Source organism: Equus przewalskii, chromosome 16, assembly GCF_037783145.1.
Source record: "Equus przewalskii isolate Varuska chromosome 16, EquPr2, whole genome shotgun sequence".
Lineage (NCBI taxonomy): Eukaryota > Metazoa > Chordata > Mammalia > Perissodactyla > Equidae > Equus > Equus przewalskii.
Genome location: NC_091846.1, coordinates 4,282,905 through 4,303,880, shown reverse-complemented (window position 1 = coordinate 4,303,880; position 20,976 = coordinate 4,282,905). Strand labels below are relative to the sequence as shown.

Below are 20,976 nucleotides of genomic sequence, written 5' to 3'. Positions count from 1 at the left end.
TTCTCATCTGTGTCCTTGAACTGTTAACTCATTGACTTTCAAGCATTTTGACCAAACTCACGGTAAGAAATGCATTATATTACGATCTGTTATACAAATATGTTTATGTACGTTTAGGGGGTGTGTGTGTGTGTGTGTGTGTGTTTAAAACTGAAACAGAAGTACCACAGACTAAAAGTCACCCTATGCACCATGTGCTCCAATATTTTCCATTTTGTTTTTTTATTTTTAAATACTAGTCAAAGCCTACTGTATTGATTTCATACTCCGCTAGTAAATCATGGCCCGACAGTTTGAAAACACCGTGTTAACTTTCCTTGTCCCATTATTTTGCTTGTTCTACCTTTCTTTCCCAAGTCAACAATAGAACCGTTTTCAGACAGAGGTGTTTTACAACTAGATAATTTAGAAATAAAAATACAACTCTTATTTAATCCCAGCACCCCCATTTCTCCTCATGGATGTTAATTCACTTGACAGGCATTGTCTTTTAGGAAAGATGGGTATGTCCATGTATAAGACAGTGTGAAAATGACAGAATGCAGCACTGTGAGAATTCTCTAGTAGATCGAGACGTGTTTAATTTTGCCTTGTGGAGTCAGAAATGACACTTTATCTGGACTTAGTCATTTCTCATTCAGATTCTACCCCAGCTTGAGCCAGTGTCAGGAGAAGGGAAAGAGGGACAAGTCAAGTGTGATAGGAGGTGCTCAGAGAGTACGTTAGTCTAGGGTTGCTTGACGATAGGGAGCTTGGTACGGGAGGAGGAGCTGTTGTCCACGGTTGAAAATGAGATGAGGATCAATAGTGAAGAGTCCTTTATGTCTATGCAGAGGCTTATACATGATCCTAGAGGGAATGGGGAGACCTTCGAGGTTTGAAGTTTGTGAGCAGAGTACTGACTTCAGCAGATACAAGCTGTAGGGGAAAGATAGGGTTTCAATATGGGGGATGATTGGGAGGGTACAGACACTGGAGGCAGACAGGAAAGACTCTATCCAAGTAATAGATGAAAACAAATATAAAAGTATAGTGAATTTGACCACATACTTAAAAACATCAATTTTGATTTGTAACAATTATCTACTTGATCATTTTGATAATATTTTATTCTCTCTGATCTCAGCAATGCATTCACAAAGTCTTTTTTAAAACATATTTTATCTAGCGTTTTAGTTGTTTCCTTTACAGCGTTGTTCAGAATATCGAGTCCGTCCTGCTGCAGAGCTGAAGTCCCTCCATCCCATTTCTCCGTTCTTTCCTTCAGGTATTCCTACTGTGCTTTTGCTTTATGTTATATTCTGGGAGATTACTTTTGTATTTTTTTCTTCCTACTCTTCCTACTGTTTTTGGTTTGGTTGGTTTTAGTTTTGGTTTTTGATTTCCACAAGTATATTTTTACTGCCAGTAACTGCTGCTGCTTCTTTCTGTTCCATAGCATCTTGATTTTGGTTAATGAATGCAACTTTTTTGGTCACAGAAAATATATATGCACATAGATCCTGCCCTAAAGGTCTTATAGTCCAAGCAAGAGATGGTGAGGGTCTAAATCCGAGCATTGTGGATAGGCATGCAGATAAGGAAAAAAATAGAAGAAATATATTGAGATAAAATTGTCAGGACTTGAGGATTGATTGACAGTAACCGAGGATAAAGAATCAAGAGTCGTTGCTGATCCTCAACCTGATAAAGAGCATCTAGGAAAAACCCACAGCCAGCATTGCAGAACACGCCAATAGCCAGGGCCCCGAAAGCTGCTTGTGGGCCCAGATCAGGCCCTGTCTTCTGTCACTGGCCTGCAGCACTGTGCTGACCTGCAGCTAGCCCCTCTAGCAGCAACATAATAAAAGCCATATGTGACAAGCCCACAGCTAACATCATACTCACCAGTGAAAAACTCAAAGCATTTCCTCTGAGGTCAGGAATAAGACAAGAATGAGTGCTCTCATCACTTTTATTCAACATAGTACTAGAAGTCCTAGCCAGAGCAATTAGGCAAGAAAAAGTAATAAAAGGCATCCAAATTGGAAAGAAAGAAGTAAAACTGTCCCTACTTACAGATGACATGATATTATATATAGAAAACCCTAAAGACTACAAAAAAACTGTTAGAACTAATCAACAAATTCAGTTAAGTTGTGGGATACAAAATCAATATGCAAAAATTATTTGCATTTCTATACAATAATAATGACCTATCAGAAAGAGAAATTAAGAAAACAATCCCATTTACAGTTGCATCAAATAAAATAAAATACCTAGGCATGAATTTAACCAAGGAGGTAAAAGATCTGTACACTAAAAACTATAAGACCTTGATGAAAGAAATTGAAGACAACACAAACAAATGGAAAGACATCCCATGTTCATAGATTGAAAGAACTAATATTGTTAAAATGTCCATACTACCCAAAGCTGTGTATAGATTCAGTGCAATTCCTATTAAAATTCCAATGGCTCTAAATAGCCAAAGCAATCCTGAGAAAGAACAACAAAGCTGGAGGCATCACACTTTCTGATTTCAAACTATACTACAAAGCTATAGTAATTTAAAAAACATGGTGCTGGCATAAAAACAGACACATAGACCAATGTGAGCCCAGAGATAAACCTCTGCATGTGTGGTCAACTAATATTTGCCAAGGGGGCCAAGAATATTCAATGGAGAAAGGATAGCCTCTTCAATAAGTGATGCTGGGAAAAGTGGATAACCAGTTTGGACCCCTATCTTACAACATTCGCAGAAATTGACTTGAATTGGATTAAAGACTTAAATGTAGGAGCTAAAACCATAAAACTCCTAGAAGAAAACAAAAGGAAAAGCTCCTTGACATTAGTGTTGGCAGTGATTTTTTGGATTTGACACCAAAAGCAAAAATTAATAAGTGAGACTATATCAAACTAAAAAGCTTCTGCACAGCAAAAGAGACAGTCAACAAAATGAAAAGGCAACCTACAAAATGGGAGAAAATGTTGGCAAATCATATATCTGATAATGGATTAGTATCCAAAATACATAAAGAACCCATACAACTCAATAGCAAAAAAAAACAGACAATCCAATTAAAATATGGACAGAAGATTTGAATATACATTTTCCCAAAGGACACATATAAATGACCAACAAGTACATTAAAAGGTGCTTGACATCGCTAGTTGTCAGGTAAATGGAAATTAAAACCACAAAGAGATCACCTCACGCCTGTTAGAATGGCTGTCATCCAAAACACAAGAGAAAACAAGTGTTGCTAAGGACGTGGAGAAAAGGGAACCCTTGTGCAGTGTTGGAGGGAATGTAACTTGGTGCAGCCACTATGGAAAACAGTATGGAGTTCCTCAAAAAGTTAAAAATAGAACTACCATATGATCTAGCAATCTGGCTTCTGAGTATATATCCAAAGGAAATGAAAACAGGATCTTGAATAGATATCTGTACTCCCATGTTCATTGCATTATTATCCACCATAAGCAAGATGTGGAAACAACCTAAGTGTCTCTCAATGGATGAATGGATAAAGAAAATGTAGTATATGTAATGGAATATTATTCAACCACGAGAGAGAAGGAAATCCTGCCATTTGTGACAATTTGAATGAACCTTGAGGCCATTGTGCTAAGGGAAATAAGTCAGGCAGAAAAGGACAAATACTAAATATATCAGTTATATGTGGAATCCAAAAAAGCCTGACTCATAGAAACAGAGAGTAGAATAGTGGTTATCTGAGGCAAGGGGTGTGGGAGAAATGGGGAGACCTTAGTCAAAGAGTTGGTCATCTTCCAGTTGTAAGATGAATAAGTTCTGGGCATCTATTTCACAGCATGGTAATTACAATTAATAACACTGTATTATATACTTGAAAGTTGCTAATGCAATCATGTGACGTGATGGAGGTGTTAGCTAACACCAGAGTGGTAATCATTTTGCAATATATGTGTATCAAATCAACACATTGTACACCTTAAACTTACACTATATTATATGTCAATTATATCTCAATAAAGCCGGGGGAGAAAAGACTGTGTAGTACTAAAATAAGGATACATATGGCTCAGTGGAATACAATTGAGATCCCAGACATAAACCCATATATTTATGGTCAACTGATTTTTCACAAGGGTGCCAACACAACTCAATGGGGAAAAATTTGTTTTCAAAAAGAGTGGTGCTGGGACATCTGGACATCCACAGGCAAATGAGTGAAGTTGGACTCCTGCCTAACATCATATACAAAAATTAACTCAAAACGGATCAAAGACCTAAATTTGAGAGCTAAAGCTAGAAAATTCTTCGGCGGAAACATAGGCGTAAATATTTGCACCTTGGAGGAAGCTGTGGTTTCTTAGATTTGATGCCTAAAGCATATGCAACTGAAGAAACAAAAGGTAATTTGGACTTATTGAAATTTTAAAATTTGTATTCAAAGGACACTATCAGGAAAGTGAAATGACAGCTCACAGAATGGGAGACTAGATATCTAATGAGGGTTTAATTTTCAGAATACATAAAGAACTCCTACAACCCAATAATAATAAAAAAAACAACCGAAATTAAAAATGAGCAAAGGATTTCAATAGACATTTCTCTGAAGAAGATACACAGTTGACCAATTAGCACAGGAAAAGATGTTCAACATCATTAGTCCTTAGGGAAATGCAAATTAAAAGCACAATGAGATATATACTACTTTACTCCCACTGCTATGTATATAATAAAAACAGACAATAATAAGTGTTAGCAAAGACGTAGAGAAATTGGAAGCTTCTTACACTTCTGATGGGAGTGTAAAATGATGCAGCAGCTTTGGAAAATAGTTAGGCAGTTCCTTGAAAAGTTACACAGTCACTCTATGACCCAGCAATTCTACTTCTAGCTATATACTCAACAGAACTGAAAACATTTGTCCACCCAAAAATTTGTACATGAATGTTAATAGCAGCAGTAGCATTATTCATAATAGCCAAAAAGTGGAAACAACTCAAATATCTTTCAGTCAACATTTGGAAGAATGGATAAACAAATGTTATCCATACAATGGAATGTTATTTAGCCATAAAAAGGAATGAAGTACCTATGCTACAACATGACTCTTGAAAACATCATGCTAAATGAAGCCAAACACAAAAGGCCACCTATGTATGATTCCATTTATATGAAATGTCCAGAATAGACAAATCTATAGAGACAAAGTAGCTTAGTGGTTGTCAGCGACTGGGGGAAGGAGGAAAGGCAGAGCGACTGCTAACGAGTAAGGGGTTTCTTTTCGGGGTGATGAAAATGTTCTGGAATTAGATAGTGATGACGGTTGCACGACTTTGTGAATATACTAATAATAATTGAATTGTACACTTTAAAAGCGTGGATTTTATGATACTTGAATTTTATCTGAGTTTTTTTAGAAAGAGTGAATGCTGGCGTAATGCCTTGAAGCAGGGGAGGGCTGTGAGGGGTCGCAGTTGACGGGCTCCGCTCCTTCCCAAGAAGGAGGAGACTGAATTGCCATGCAAGTTCCAGATCAGCCTACCTCAAAGGGGTGTTCTGGCTATTGTTATGTGGAATGAGATTTAACTTAGTAACCTGTCCATTTAGAAGGAACTATAAGGCATCAGTTCATTTCAGCCTTAAGCCATCACTCACCGCTGACCCTTGTGAAGATCACACCTTGAACTTTCAAATTTAGGAGATATGAGAAGAAAGCCAACATATAGCTCCTATTACTATAACTTTGTAAAATAATACTAGATGATACTACTGTTATATGAAGAGTTATAATACTTAGGTGCTGCTTTTTTTATAGTGACTACAAATTTTAACTAATGGTGTTGATTATTTTGATCTAACACTTTTTTTGAATTGCGGTAATGAGTACTCTTTGGCATTACCCAGGTTTTCCGTATGTTTCAACCATATCTATAGCAGTTTCTTTTTTGTAAGAAATTGCTAAAAGCTGTTGCATCAGGAATTTTGGAAATTCTTCAGACGAGATGCTCAGGGAGGATTTGATGACATGTTGATAGAAAGCAGGCAACTCTAGTAATTTCAGTGAATCAGTCACGTATTTCATTTCTGTCAGTTACTCTGTACAAAATACAGGTAGTAACATGACCTACAGATGACATAGTATCGCAAGCCCTGGGCTACACTTCAGCATATGCTGTTACTTAATAAACTTCTGGAATGCCTTCACGTATTACATAGGGGGTGGGGAACGTGGTTATTATGTGTTCCTGGAGGTGAAAGTGTCTTTTACCGTCTTTCTTAACTCTGTTTCATCTTACCAGGAGCATAACCCTTAGTGAGACATTATTTCCTAATTGCTATATCTAACTTTTGTACATCTTAAGCAACATAAATGAAAGTTAATAGGATGTACTTTTTAGTATGATCTGGAGGAATCTTTCACCATGCGAATTAGAAAATGTTTGGAAAAGAGCAGTTATTTAAACCAAGGGAAGCAAAGTGAATATCATTTAGAGTTATTAGATAAGGGTTAATGGGTAAGAGCCAGTTCAGTAAAGATGTCACTGTGCAGACACCAGATTTCACAAATTCCAGGGATGGGAGAATAGGACTGTTAGAGAATAACCCCCCTGAATCATGCATGTTTCAGAATTACCTATATACTTTGATCTCATCCTATGAGAAATTAATGAAAGTTAGTAACAATTTTAACTTTTTTTAAATTTTTTTTTTTTTGAGGAAGACTAGCCCTGAGCTAATATCTGCTGCCAATCCTCCTCTTCTTGCTGAGGAAGACTGGCCCTGAGCTAACATCCATGCCCATCTTCCTCTACTTTGTATGTGGGACGCCTACCACAGCATGGCTTGTCAAGCGATGCCATGTCCTCACCTGGGTTCTGAACCAGTGAACCCTCGGCCACCAAAGTGGAACGCGCACACTTAACCGCCACACCACCGGCCAGCCCCCTAAAATTTTTTTAAAGATTGGCACCTGAGCTAACATCTGTTGCCAATCCTTTTTTTCTTCTTCTCCTTCTTCTCCCCAAAGCCCCCCAGTATATAGTTGTATATTCTAGTTGTAGATCCTTCTGGCTCTGCTGTGTGGGACGCCGCCTCAGCATGGCTTGATGAGCGGTGCCATGTCCACACCCAGGATCCAAAGTGGTGAAACCCTGGGCCAGTGAAGCGGAGCACGTGAACTTAACCACTACGCCATGGGACCCGCCCCTTAATTTTGTTTTATCATGTCAGAAATTTAGAGGTGTGTGTGTAGTCAGTAAATTAGTTATCCTTTACCTATTTGTTGACTTCTTTATAATTTTAGTGATTAATGAAACTAGCTAATTATAGAAAGAGAATTCAGACTTACAGATGTCAATTGTGTATTAATTACAGTAATTTGGTTCTAATTTTTCTACTCTTTTTATCATGTTTCTGTGAATATTTATGGAGGATAGTGTGCTGGGCACAAGATAGAAAGGGGTGCACGGTGTTCTGCTTTCAAAGGGTTATGTTAGCAGCTGACAAACAGCCCTCGCTGACGGCCAGCACAGTGTGAACTTTTTCCTTGCTTTCTCTTGTTTAACCCACGTCACAGTCCTGTGAGGTGGGCGTCATTGTGGTCACAGTCCTGTGAGGTGGGTGTCATCGTAGTCACAGTCCTGTGAGGTGGGCGTTATCATGGTCACATGCTCAAGATGAGGCTTTACAGAGGTCATGGGATCTGGTGATGGTTGTACAGCTGGTCAGTGTGGAGCCTGGATGCACATGTGGCAGTCTTGTCCAGGTGACCCTTTATTCAGTGTCTGTCTCCTCAGTAGACTGTGTGGCCATGAGGGCCGCATCCATGAGTGCTCTCTCTAGCAGTGTCCAGCATGCCGTGGGTGGTCAGTGAACTTTGGAAAGATGGCTGAATTTTGAGCCCGTATGTTTAACTATTGTGTTTCTTGCCCCTCACTGAGGAGGAAAGGAACGTGTGCATCTGCAATAGCAGTGCAGGCCCTTGCTGCTGGTGAGATGTCAAGGGCTCTAGGAGTTCAGAGAAGGAAGAACAGCCTCCCCAGTTTTCTCTTTAAAGACTTTGAGGGCATGATGAAAACTCATTTGTAATTGGGATAGTAAATTGAAAATATTAAAGTGTATTTTCATCCCCCATCTCCCTAAATCATTCCCCTCGGCCATTCCACTATGATCATCCCAGGTGTTGACCAATTAGATTAATGGGGAGAGGGGTAGGGGCAGTCACTATGATGGGGCAAAGTGGCCCTGAGCCAAGGACTCTAGTCCAACATGAAGGAGATCCATCCCCAGAGGGCAGCAAGGTGAGGCTAAGGCGCAGGCAGGAGAATCAGGCCCTGACCGAGTAAGAAGGCATGGAGTGGGAGCTCACCAGCCAGCCTTCCGTCATGGGGATGGGTGAGTGGGGAGCCAGGCCCTGAGCAGGCCCCTACTGCCATGAGGATGGAGGCGGAGTGCCGGGGGGCCCAGCTGCTGGGGAGCAAGGGGGCAGCAGTAAAACTGAAGGTGAGAGGACCCCACTGTCAGTCTCTCGACTGTGCCCACCATCAGCACTGAGTGAGGTAGTGCCCTTTTTCATCGTCAGAGAAGGCCTTGCTGGTAAAGTATACTTTGAACAGAAGGTGGGGGAGTGAGCCATATAGAGTATCTGAGGCAGAGAGAAAAGCAAGGACAGGACTTGCAGGAGCAGGAGCAGGAGCTTACCTATTGTGTTTTCTGACCAGTAGAAGAGCAGAGTGAGGAGGAGAGAGTGATAGGAGATGACATCTAACAGGTAGGGGTTCCAAGAAGAAATTCCAGGGTTCTCTGGCCTGTTTGATGCTCGAAGTTGATAAGCCCTGTCTGACATGGTTCCATTTGTCCTTCCCCTGTTCGTACTGCACCTTTGTCTTACAGGACAGGGATCCTGTCTGCCTGCTCCAAGATAAGTTGGAGATGCTGCTTATAAATCTATAAGCTAGGCCCCTGGAGGAATGAAGTAAGAGTTGAGGAAGCCTCTGCCCACACAGCCGGATGATAGCCCTTCTCCACCCATTTGCCTCCCTCACACGTCTCTGTGGAGTCCATGGGTCATGCCCTTGCTCTTGGGTTCGTTTTCCCCACTGAGAAGTTACTGTCTGCTCTGCATTACTTCTTATGCATGAGCAGCAAATTCTGTCTACAAAGGACAGTCATGTTTTTTCCATGTTCACTTTCCTGGTTTTTTTCTTATTGTATGCAGACACCCACCTCCTTGATTGAAGGAGTTAATTGAATTAATTAACACCTCCATCACCTCTCTTATTTACCCTTTTTTTGGGGAGACCATTTAAGTTCTACACTTAGCAAATTTCAATTATTGCAATACAGTGTTATCAACTATAGTCACAATGGTTACACACTAGATCCTCAGACCTTATTCATCTTCTAACTGAAGGTTTGTACACTTTTACCAACTGCTCCCTTTTTCCCCACCCCCCAGCCCCTGGCAACCACTTTTCCACTCTCTGTTTCTATGGGTTCGACTTCTTTTTCTTTTAGATTCCACATATAAGTGAGATCATACAGTATTTGTCTTTCTCTGTCTGGCTTATTTCACTTAGCATAATGCCCTCTGGGTTCATCCATGTTGTCGAAAATGACAAGGTTTCCTTATTTTTTATGGCCAAATAATATTCCATTGTATGTACATCTGACATTTCCTTTATCCATGCATCCGTTGATGGACACTTAGGTTGTTTCCATGTCTTAGCCATTGTGAGTAATGCTGTGGTGAATATAGGAGGTGCAGGTATCTTTTCGAAAGAATGTTTTTGTTTCCTTCAGATAAATACCCTCAAGTGGGATTGCTGGATCATACGGTAGTTCTATTTTTCATTTTTTGAGGAATCTCCATACTGTTTTTCATAATGACAGTACCAAGTTATATTCCCACCAACAGTGTACAAGGGTCCCCTTTTTTCCACATCCTCGCCAACATTTTTTATCTCTAGTCTTTTTGATGGTAGCCATTCTAACAAGTGTAAGATGATATCTCACTGTGGTTTTGATTTGCCCTTGCCTGGTGATTAGTGATGTTGAGTATCTTTTCATGTAGCCTGTTGGATGTTTGTATGTCTCATTTGGAAATATGTCTGTTCAGATCCTCTGCCCAGTTTTAATCGGATTTTTGTTTATTGAATTGTGTGAGTTTTTTATATATTTTGGATAATAACTCCTTGTCAGGTACATGATTTGTAAATATTTTCTCCCATTCAGTAGGTTGCTTTTTCATTTTGTTGTTGGTTTCCTTTGCTGTGCAGAAGCTTTTTAGTTTGATGTAGTCCCACGTGTTTATTTGCCTTTGCTTTTGGTGTCAAATTTGAAAATCATTGGCAAAAGTCAATATTAAGGAGCTCTTTCCCTATGTTTTCTTCTAAGACTTTTATGGTTTCAGGTCTTATGTTCAACTATTTAATCCATTTTTAGTTAATTTTTGTGTGTGTTCTAAGATGGAGGTTCAGTTTCATTCTTTTGCACGTGGCTGTCCAGTTTTCCCAACACCATTAATTGAAGAGACTATCCTTTCCCTGTTGTATGTTCTTTGTCATAAATTAATTGACCATATATGTGTGGGTTTATTTCTGGGCTTTCTAGTCTGTTGCATTGATCTATTTGTCTATTTATGCCAATTCCATACTTTTTTGATTATTATATCTTTGTAATATAGTTTGAAATCAGGGAGCATGATACCTCCAGCTTTGTTATTGTTTCTCAAGATTGCTTTGGCTATTCAGGGTCTTTTGTATTTCCATACAAATTTTGGGATTGTTTTTTCTATTTCTCTAAGAAATGCCATTGAAATTTTGATAAGGATTGATTGCATTGAATCTGTAGAATGCTTTAGGTAGTATGGACATTTTAACAATATTAATGCTTCCAATCCATGGGCATGGAATATCTTTCTACTTATTTGTATCTTCTTCAATTTCTTTCATCACCGTCTTATAGTTTTCAGTATACAGATCTTTCACCTTCTTAGTTAAATTTATTCTTAGGTATTTTATTCTTTCTAATGCCATTGTAAATGGGATTGTTTTCTTAATTTCTCTGATAGTTCATTATTAGTATATGGAAACACAACTGATTTCTGTATTTTGATTTTGTATCCTGCAACTTTACTGAATTTGTTGCTTAGTTCTAACAGTTTTTTTGGTGGAGTCTTTAGGGTTTTCTGTGTATAGTATCAGGTCATCTGCAAATAGAGACAGTTTTACTTTTTCCTGTCTGATTTATATGCCTTTTTTTCCCTTGCCTAATTGCTCTGGCTAGGACTTTCAGTACTATGTTTTTCACCACTGAGTGTGATGTTAGCTGTGGGCTTGTCATATATGGCCTGTATTCTGTTGGAGTACATTCCCTCTATACCAAGTTTGTTAACAGTTTTTATCATGAAAGGATGTTGAATTTTGTCAGATGCTTTATCTGCATCTATTGAGATGATCATATGATTTTTCTCCTTCATTTTATTAATATGGTGTATGACATTGATTGATATGTGGATGTTGAATCATCCTTGTATCCCTGGAATAAATCTCATTTGAGTATGATGTATGATCCTTTTAATGCATTGTTGACTTCAGTTTGCTAATATTTTGGTGAGGATTTTTGCATCTATGTTCATCAGGCACATTGGTCTGTAATTTTCTTTTCTTGTAGTATCCTTCTCTGGTTTTGGTATCAGGGTAATGCTGGCCCCATAAAATGAGTTTGGAAGTGTTTGCTTCTCTTCTGTTTTCTGGAAGAGTTAGAGAAGGGTTGGTGTTAATTCTTCTTTAAACGTTTGATAGAATTCACCAGTGAAGCCTGGACTTCTGTTTGTTCAGAGGTTTTTGATTCCTGATTCAATCTGCTTCCTAGTAACTGGTCTGTTCATATTTTCTGTTTCTTCATGATTGTCTTGATAGATTGTATGTTGGTAGGCATTGATCCATTTCCTCTAGGTTGTTGAATTTGTTGGCAAATAATTTTCATAGTAGTCTCCTACAATCCTTTGAATTTCTTTGGTGTCTCTTGTATCCTTTTTCATTTCTAATTTGTTAATTTGATTCCCCCCTCTCTCTCTTTTTCTTAGTGAGTGTAACTAAAGGTTTGTCTGTTTTGTTTATCTTTGGGAAAAAAACAGCTTAGTTTCATTGATCTTTTCTATTGTTTTTTTTTTTTAGTCTCTATTTCATTTATTTCTGCTCTGATCTTTGTTATTTCCTTCCTTCTGCTAACTTTGGGCTTAGTTTGTTCTTCTTTTTCTAATGTTTTGAAGTGTTAAATTAGGTTGTTTATTTGAGATCTTTCTTTTTTCTTAATGTAGGCATTTATTGCTATAAACACCCCTCTTAGAATTGCTTTTGCTACATCCCATAAGTTTTAGTATGTTGTGTTTTCATTTCCATTGGTCTCAAGATATTTTTTAATTTTTCCTTTTGATTTTTGTAAAATGTCAATAGGGAATTTTATCAAATTAGAAATACTAGTTTATATTCATTCATGGAAAATATATACAAACACACATTAAGAGAGAGAGAATATGAACATGAGAAGGCAGTTAGGAGAATATCTCCTTCTGCTCTCCATTGGGGTGAAATAGTTAAGCAATTTTGGATGCCAGTGATTTGGGATCATCATAGGTGTTCCACAAACCAACAATATTGTACATGGAGAATGTGAGAAGTCAAAATAGTCTGTCCACAAAGACTAGCTCAGGCGTTTGCTGCTTTCTATCTTGCTGTCCTTTAGTTATTCTGATTACAATGGGTACACTTTGAACAATAGGCCTTTATGAGCTTGTATAGTATTGCCAGCCCATTTAGAGTCTATGAAGCTTGGAGGAGACTGAATCACACACTAGGGAGCACTACCTGGAGATCTGGTGCCAAAATTAGCCTCAGAAGTCTTAAATCATCTATCAAATAATATAGTCAAATAATTCTTTTTAAAAAAAGTATTATTAATAGCCTGAGATGCAAAATTTGTTTTTAGCTTTCTAATATCCTCTTGTTTGTGATTCAGATATTATTCCTGGCCTCCTCATCTCAGTCAAAAGTCCAATCTGTCAGTAACATTGAACATCACTGTGAAAGAATCCTATAGTGTCTGTCCGTCTGTCCATCCATCCATCCATCCATCCAACAGATAACTGTTGAATTTCTGTTGTGCTCCAGGTGTCGTGCTGAGTCTAGATATGGACACAGCATTGCAATCCTTGCTCTTAAGGAAATTTCAGTTCAGTATGACACAAACTAAGGAAGCACTGGGTGTCATTTCTGTTCTCATGCAGTTTCTAATGTTCCAGTAATAAGGTTATTTTAAAGTAAATTGTAGTTAAATGCATTTATACACATACAACTAGAAATGACGAAATGATGTGCTATTCGATAATATAATTAAGAGAAATGATTAGGTCAGTCATTCAACATTTAACACACAGTTAATAAGTGCTTACTCTGCACTAGTCTCTCTTCTAGGTTGGAAACAGAAAATAGATAGTAAGTGTCAACTTAGAAAAAACAAAAGGAGAGCATTTCTTTGGGGTCTTAGAATTGCAGTTCGGGGAACACAGGTTCCACAGCAGCCAGAAAAGTGTCCCCCTGAGGAGTAAAAGTCAGGAGTTTTTATGAGCAAAAAGGAGAGCCCAGAACAACCACCTCAGTTATTTGCTAGGGAGGGTCACTTTATGTTCAGCTCATTGGCTTACTCAAGGACATCTTGTTATTACTAGAAAAAAGTATATTTTTGCATAGCCCTTCAGAAAGTCCTTTCTGAGCAAATAACTCCCTTTTCTCAGGTCAGCAAGGTCAGCATAGTTTCGTGTTTTTAACAAGATGGAGTCCAGGGTACAAAATGGAGTTGCTGTTGTCAGCTCTTTTCACTTAAATAACCAGCTACTCTGCTGCCTTTCCATTTCTGGCCCTGGCTCTGATTTGGCTGGAGGAAAATCCTGTGGTTAGGAAAGGGCTACAGCAAATACGAATCCTCAAAGGGTTCCCTTTGCTGAGCTCTAAAGCAAGTCACAGTATCCAGGAGCTCCTACCAGGCTGCTTTGTCTGCTACATGTTTTTGTACTTCATATGGGACCATTGAGATTATCTAACTCAAGAAAAGTTTTGTTTTTGTTCTTGTGGGTTTTTTGGTGAGGAAGAGTCACCCTCAGCTAACATCTGTTGCCAATCTTCCTCTATTTTTGCTTGAAGTAGATTAGCCCTGAGCTAACATCCGTGCCAGTCTTCCTCCATTTTGTATGTGGGTCACCTCCACAGCATGGCTGATGAGTGGAGTAGTTCCACACCCAGGATCTGAACCTGTGAACCTGGGCCGCCGACATGGAGCACATAGAACTTTAACCACTTGCCCACGGGGCCAACCCCAAGAAAAGTTTTTAACAGCCATGCCTGTGGATAGTGTTAGACTTGGAAGATCTACACCTCTAGTCAGAATAAAAGAGAAACTGCAAAGGCAATTGAGTCCTCTGTTTTTAAGATCAGGTCCACACAGTACACTTTGAAGGAAGGGCGGAAACTTTTGTCCATCTGACAGATGTGCCTTAGGAAGAGGAAAACTTCAGTTTAAAAGGAAGAGGATAGCATAATTCCAGAGCGTCAGACGAAATGCTGTCTTTTCTTTTTCCTGATGAATAAGTGAAATGGTAACGAGTACTTAATATTAGATTGAATTAGCAGGAATTCAGCTCTTTGTGGTCAAGCAGCAGTGGAATTGTAGGTCTTAGCCTGCCATAAACTTATAAACCACTGATGAAAGGTATCAGGTGGGTATAATTTATTTAGCATGTCTTGAGGTATGGAAAGGGTGTAGTACTGGACTCAAACCTGTGATTAAAGAACAAGACACAGGGAGGTGTGCCTTGTGCCAGAATGTCTGTACCCAGCTCGGGGTGTTGGTGAAAGGTGGATGCTGTGGCAATTTGGGAAGCTGCAGTGCACAGATCCTGATGTCTCTTTCTACACTTCTGAAAGGTCTTATTTTTATTACTCTGTTTATGTGAGAACTCAGTTACAAGTTGATGAAACTAAGGAACTTAAAATTTCTTAGCTCAAATCAACTGTCACTATTGAAGTAGGCCTGCTTTCAAGACAAAATAAAACTGTATTCAGCTTGAATCTAAACAAAATTAAGCTCTGCTCTGTACTGCAAAGGCTGCCAAACTAGTTTTGGCAGAATACCAAGAAGAAAAAGTTTCACAGGCAGAGCCCCTTAGCTGTGTGCTGCCAGTCTTGGGGCTTCCACCCCGAGAGAGGTTTACATCATCGATAGCGTGAGAGCCAGTAGGAGTACAGAATCAAATCAAAGCAGCAGGCCGTATTCCATTACAAAATATACCATCACGTCCCAGTGCCTTTATATGAGAGAGATTACCAGTGGTCCATTAAGATTCCAGCATCATACAAAAACTGACATAGATCCCTTCTTTTAATATGCTGGAGTATACAGAACTATGTGTGTGTTATAAATGCACTCCAAAAGACCCACCCCTTTGACTAAAAATTTACTCAAAGTTTGTTGTAAGGGAATTTGACCCTTTGATGATCCTTGGCTATTTGCCTTCAGTTTAAATACCACTTGAATATAAACAGGGTAGAAAGCCTGTCTCTACCTCCCCATGCCCCACACGGTCCCCTGAGGGTACTTGCTGGCAGGAGAGTGCGATCATTCTCCCGGCCGGAGGGGGCCACAGTTGAGCTCCTAGGGCCTCAGCACTACAGTGCTTCCTGTCTTTATGGTGCTGCCCGGTGGCAGCCCCTGTGCCTGGGGTGAATTAGGAAGGATCCAGGGCTTGTTACTGGAACAGACCCAAACTAACAGCTGTGCAAGCACACCCGCACAGCACTGGTGGCGGCCGTGTGGAGTCACAGACCGCGCTCCTGGCTTGTGGCTCCCCCATCGCTGGGGTCTCCCCTTCACAGATAGCCTGATGTGGCCCACCACAAGGAGGAAAGGACACAACTCACAAGGCGCCCACTTTACTTCCAGTCGTATCCTTTTTGAAAAAAGGGGAGCGTGGATATTGAGGATAATTATTCATATCATATTCCTGAGATGTTCGTGTTCTAAATTAGTGTGAGTGCTGCAGCATGCCTTCCTTTATAGCAGCTCCTTTGCCCAGTCCAGGCAAAGTGTTTGTCTTAAAGCATGACCACACCCAGGGAGTAACTGGCACTGCGACGTCATCGTTAAAGTCACTGTGTGCTGGATACAGGACTTAGAGTGTGTTCTGAAATTTGCCACACCACTGTGATCAAGGAACCGTTTATTTTTTTAATATTTGTTTCTTAGTCAGTTAGGTAGAATTTGCTTATCTAGTTTATAGATTTGTGATGAGAATTATATGTTATTTTCCAGGGAGTTAAAAGATTTATTAGATAATGATTATCTCAGTTTGAAAACTTAGGCTTTAATTTTTTTCAAAAAATTTTCATGTCAGATAGAGCATACATTAGAAGACAGTAGTTATTGCAGGTCAGATTTGTCTCAGAAGCGTAAAAGCTTTAAAGTCATGAATATGTCTTGCAGATGGTTCTGGCAGTCCAAGCTTTCGTTGTAGCCATCTTGCCGTGAGTGCACTGTGGTCAGCTTGTGCGTTTGCACTTGGATAACCCTCCTCCTTCCAGCTGGAAGGAATGGAGACGTTTGCAGCTTTTAGTATGGAGAATTCATAGCAAAAGAACTTTTTAGTGGAAGAGTGTTCTTCCATGAAAACTCACGTGGCCTTTCTTATAATACCTACACCTTGGTCTTCAAAAAGAAAGGACACACTCAGTGCCACCCGAAATGCCCTCTCCTGCTGCAATGGCCAGGTGTTCCCGGCAGGCTAGAATAGAGGTGAACGTCCAGCCCTGGTGCATCATGGTCACACTTGCCGCCACGTCTGGGTGGCCCTCTCCACACTGCTACCTCGGAAATGAACCCCGGCAGTGCTGGACTTGCACAGAACGGTGAGGTGTTGGGTCTGGTCTCAGGAGAGGCCTTTCTCCGTGGCTCACAGGTGGCCGGCTTCTTGCTGTCTTTCCTCTGTGCAGGCCCATGCCTGCTGTCTGTCCCTCTTCTTATAAGGATGCCAATCCTCTTGGATTAAGGCCCACCCTAATGGCCTCATTTTAACAGAATCACCTTTTAAAGGCCCTACCTCCAAATAGTTACATTTTGAGGTACTGGGGAGTTAAGACTCAATATAAATTTTGAGGGGACACCTCAGCCCATAACTGTATGAAACATGAAAGAATATTAATATTAATGAGTGATGTGGCTCCCTAAAGTGAAATTTAAACTAAAACACTTGCAGATTTCCTTGCGTGCTTCCATTGCGTTCTCATAAATGTCTGAAAACATGGAGACTTAGTTGTTTCCTGTGCTGTGTTTCTCTCCTGGCAGGCCTGGCAGCTGCGGTTCAGCCACCTCGTGGGCTACGGTGCCAAATACTACTCCTACCTGATGTCCAGGGCAGTAGCTTCCATGGTTTGGAAGGAATGTTTTCTACAGGATCCTTTTAACAGGTAATAAGAGGGAGTGGGACTTCATAAAATGTCCCCTTCTTCAACTTCAGTAATCCCCCACCCTTGCATCCAAAGTCAGACTCCGAGCACCTCGGCAGCTCGGGGCACAGCCTGAGCCTGGGGAAGCTCAGGCCCCAGGAGGCGTTCTCAGCACGGCCCAAACCACCCCGGGCCTCCGGCTGAGCCTCCTCCCGCTCACAGAGGTCGGGCCCTGGGCTTCCTTTCCACAGCACCCGCTCCCACGCCCCGGCCAGGGTGTGTGCCATCTGTCTGCCCGCAGGGACCCTCGCATGAGGGCTCTTCACTTTGCACGAAATGGGCCTCGACTGCTTTGTCTCCATGCCTCTCCTGCGGGTTTTCTTCGTTTCCCAGCCTCCCCTATTGTTGGTACCCTGCTGCTCGCAGTGCTTCCTGTCACTTTCACAAGCGTCCTTATTTTTAGCACAAACATCTGAAGTTTCACTCACGTGAACACCTTATTTCTTCTTTATTGCCCAACAAAGGACTTGTTACTATTTTTCATTTGGGAGCAGTACCACTGGAAACTTTATTGACAGTTGCATCCAGTTTGTTCTGGAAAGTTCCCCCTCTGCCAGACTTTAGGACAGTTTCTTCCCTGGGGAGGTCCTCCCCATGGGAGACGGTGGCAGTCTGAAGAAGGGCTCTGCCAACCGTTCTGTCCACAGCTCCCCTTCATGGGGGCACTGGCGGCCACTGAGGGAGTGGGTAGCTGCAGAGCCCCGCCCTGCATTGCCCATCCGGCCTGCCATCCAGGGCCCTCCTGAGCAGCCTCGCTTGCCATGTCTCCCATCAGGATAGTCAGTGGTTCAGACAGCACAATTGCAGTTTTCTCAGTAGAAACTACACAAATGTGTGTGTGCGGGGACCCCCTGGCCCCTCCCAGAGCGGATGCCGTTAGATTAGCCGGTGCCTGTGGTGAGCCTGGACTGATTCCATGGGGAAGTCCTGGTAGGTGGCTTCCTGTAGGGACACGTGATGCCCACTCTGCCTGACAGCGGAGGCAGGACGTGGAGGAGCTGGGGGCTGGGACAGGCAGCCCCCTTTCCCCGGGATCTTGAAGGCCCTGTTGGGCAGAGGACGGGAGAGCTCCTGCTGCTCCCTGCCTGGGCCTCCTTGTGAGGCTCCTCACGGGCTCCTCTGAAAGTGGGAATCACGGGGAAGTCAGGTCCGGTTTCGTGGATCCTGAGAAGGAGCTTTCTTTGAAAGAAAACCACTAATGAGGATCTGGTCTAATAGTTGTTTAAAACATTTTTCTCCTCTTCACACAAATAAATACATGTCCACATCCCTCTCAGGCAGCCGTGGCTGGTGACTGTTATCTTCAGTGCTCTCAGGGTTTGTGATTAGTGGCAGCTTAGACTCTGGAGCGCCCTAGAGTGTCCAGATGGCGTGTCATTTTCCTTTCCCAGCAGCCTTGGCACAGTGGTGAGGCTCAGAGAGGACAGCGCATTTGTTAGGGCTGCACAGGTAGAAACTGGACCAAGATTATCATCTAGGTCTCGAATTCTAGTCCCTGCTCCCTCCTGCCTCCTCCACACCCCTCAGCTTTCCCTAGAACTTGACATGAGTTTGGATTTTCTCAGCAGTTAATAGTCACATTCAGTTCTAGAATCTTTTGAACTCGAATGTGATGTCATAGAGTTTTTAAATGTTTTACAGCCTGGCACCCACATGTTATTTTCTCTTCTGCCCTTTGCACACTGCAGACATTTGGTCTGCTTTTCAGATTTTATTATTTTCAAAGGATCTAAAGCCAGAATTGACCACAGTAAATCAATTTTGGGGATTACAATTCTTTACTGGAGATTTCTGTAAAATAGGCAAAATATTATCTTGTTTAAAGGAACTATGCTTTACTAGAAAACCACATACTATTAAATACATGTATTTCCAAGTATTTATATCTTGTTTTGTATGCATTCTTGCCTAGACATGTAGTTGCCGTACTTTTATAGACATGTAAAAGTAAGCTAGTAAAAATACTCATTGGACTAGGAAATTCCTAACCTCTGTCAAAAGATCCTTCTTGATCTCAGATCTGAAGAATCCCTGGGCTGGAAGCCCCCCTTCATCAGGACGCCAGGCAGCGTGGAGCGGAGGCAGGCCAGCAGCTGGAGGCCTGAGAGCAGGAGTTTACTTAGGGGAGGGCGCTCCGTGCCGGGCGGGGAGGGCTTGCTGAGCCCCCAGACCAGAGGTCAGGTGGGGCCTCCCAGCCACCTCATCTCCCAGAAGGCCCAGCTTTCTGTCCACGTTTCCTGCTTCCTGGCACACTTTGCCATAGAGCTCCTTCAGGATGTAACCAAGATTCCTGTTTGATGTCACCATGTGGGCAGTGACCCACATGCAAAGTGGAGGAAGATTGGCACAGATGTTAGTTCTGGGCAGATCTTCCTCAACAACAGCAACAACAACAACAGAAGTCTTTACGATCTGCCTTCACGTATTGTAGACAGTGTTCCTTATAGAATCCAGCTGACAGCGTCACACAGTGAGAATGAGCTCTTCGCCCTTTGTCCTCCCCACCAGTTCATGCGAGAGTCAGTTGTCTCTTCCATTAGCTGTTGTCCTTAGCCAGGGTCTCCTGGTCTAATTAACCCTCTCCTGCCAGCTTTTTTGCCTTCCCTCTTATTTCAGAGTACTATTTTTCTCTCTCTGTTGGATGCCGTCCCAGATTCTTTTATGAAAGTAAAGAATGCCATAAATGATTTCAAATCACACTTTTAAAATAATCCTAAAGATGATGGAGAATAGAATATAATTTTTTACTTATTCTATAATACATTAAATAATCCTTTCTATGAAGAGAGTTTGCTTGCTACAAAACATAAAGCTAAAAATATAGTTATCCTTTTATAGTAAATATATCACACCTGGTTCTACTTGTTAGAATAAGTAAAAATCAGAATTAGATTTTTAGAAGCAAGAAAATAATAAAGGGCCAGTTGTCTCGTGGTGGCAGCTTTTCTGAATGTGACATCAGTGTGGCTTCACACTGAGACAAGTGTGATGGGGCCCAAGCCAGCTGTGTGCACAGGTGCCTGTAACAGAATCTCCTGTCCCCCCAGGGCGGCAGGAGAGCGCTACCGCAGGGAGATGCTGGCACACGGCGGGGGCAAGGAGCCCATGCTCATGGTTCAAGGTAAACAAAGCAACGAGTGCGAACTCTCCTGTGATCCGTTGTTTTTTTAGGGTTTTATGGGTTATATGTCCTAGTATTGGCACTTTGAGTTATGTTTTTGCACCATCTATAATGAAAGCTGTTTCACGTTTTCTCCACACACGTTTTTTGTTTGAAAGCAATGATGCTTCAGCTGTGTACTTTGTTCTGAGCATCTATTTCATTGTATCCCAAATAACAAATTAAACTTTAGTTACTGTGATTTATTTAGAATGCCAGGATAACATTTCAAAATGTTACTAACACTCTAATAGGAAATCGTTAAATTTGTCATAAATTCT

The 20,976-nt window shown here is 41.2% G+C and overlaps 1 protein-coding gene across 3 annotated transcripts in view; it reads left to right on the top strand.

Moving 5' to 3' along the window:
* The window catches only part of MIPEP (mitochondrial intermediate peptidase), a 185,734-nt gene that overhangs the window by 140,478 nt on the left and 24,280 nt on the right, over window positions 1–20,976 (top strand). For 2 of the 3 annotated variants that reach the window (XR_011527994.1, XM_070578600.1), the window contains exons 17-18: window positions 17,375–17,496; window positions 20,583–20,656. Coding sequence is in view for 2 of the 3 variants with exons in the window: in XM_070578600.1 (XP_070434701.1) it covers window positions 17,375–17,496; window positions 20,583–20,656 (196 nt within the window). In the remaining variant the exon portion in view is untranslated. The remainder of the gene's footprint in view (window positions 1–17,374; window positions 17,497–20,582; window positions 20,657–20,976) is intronic. The other variant, XM_070578601.1, reaches the window with a different exon arrangement.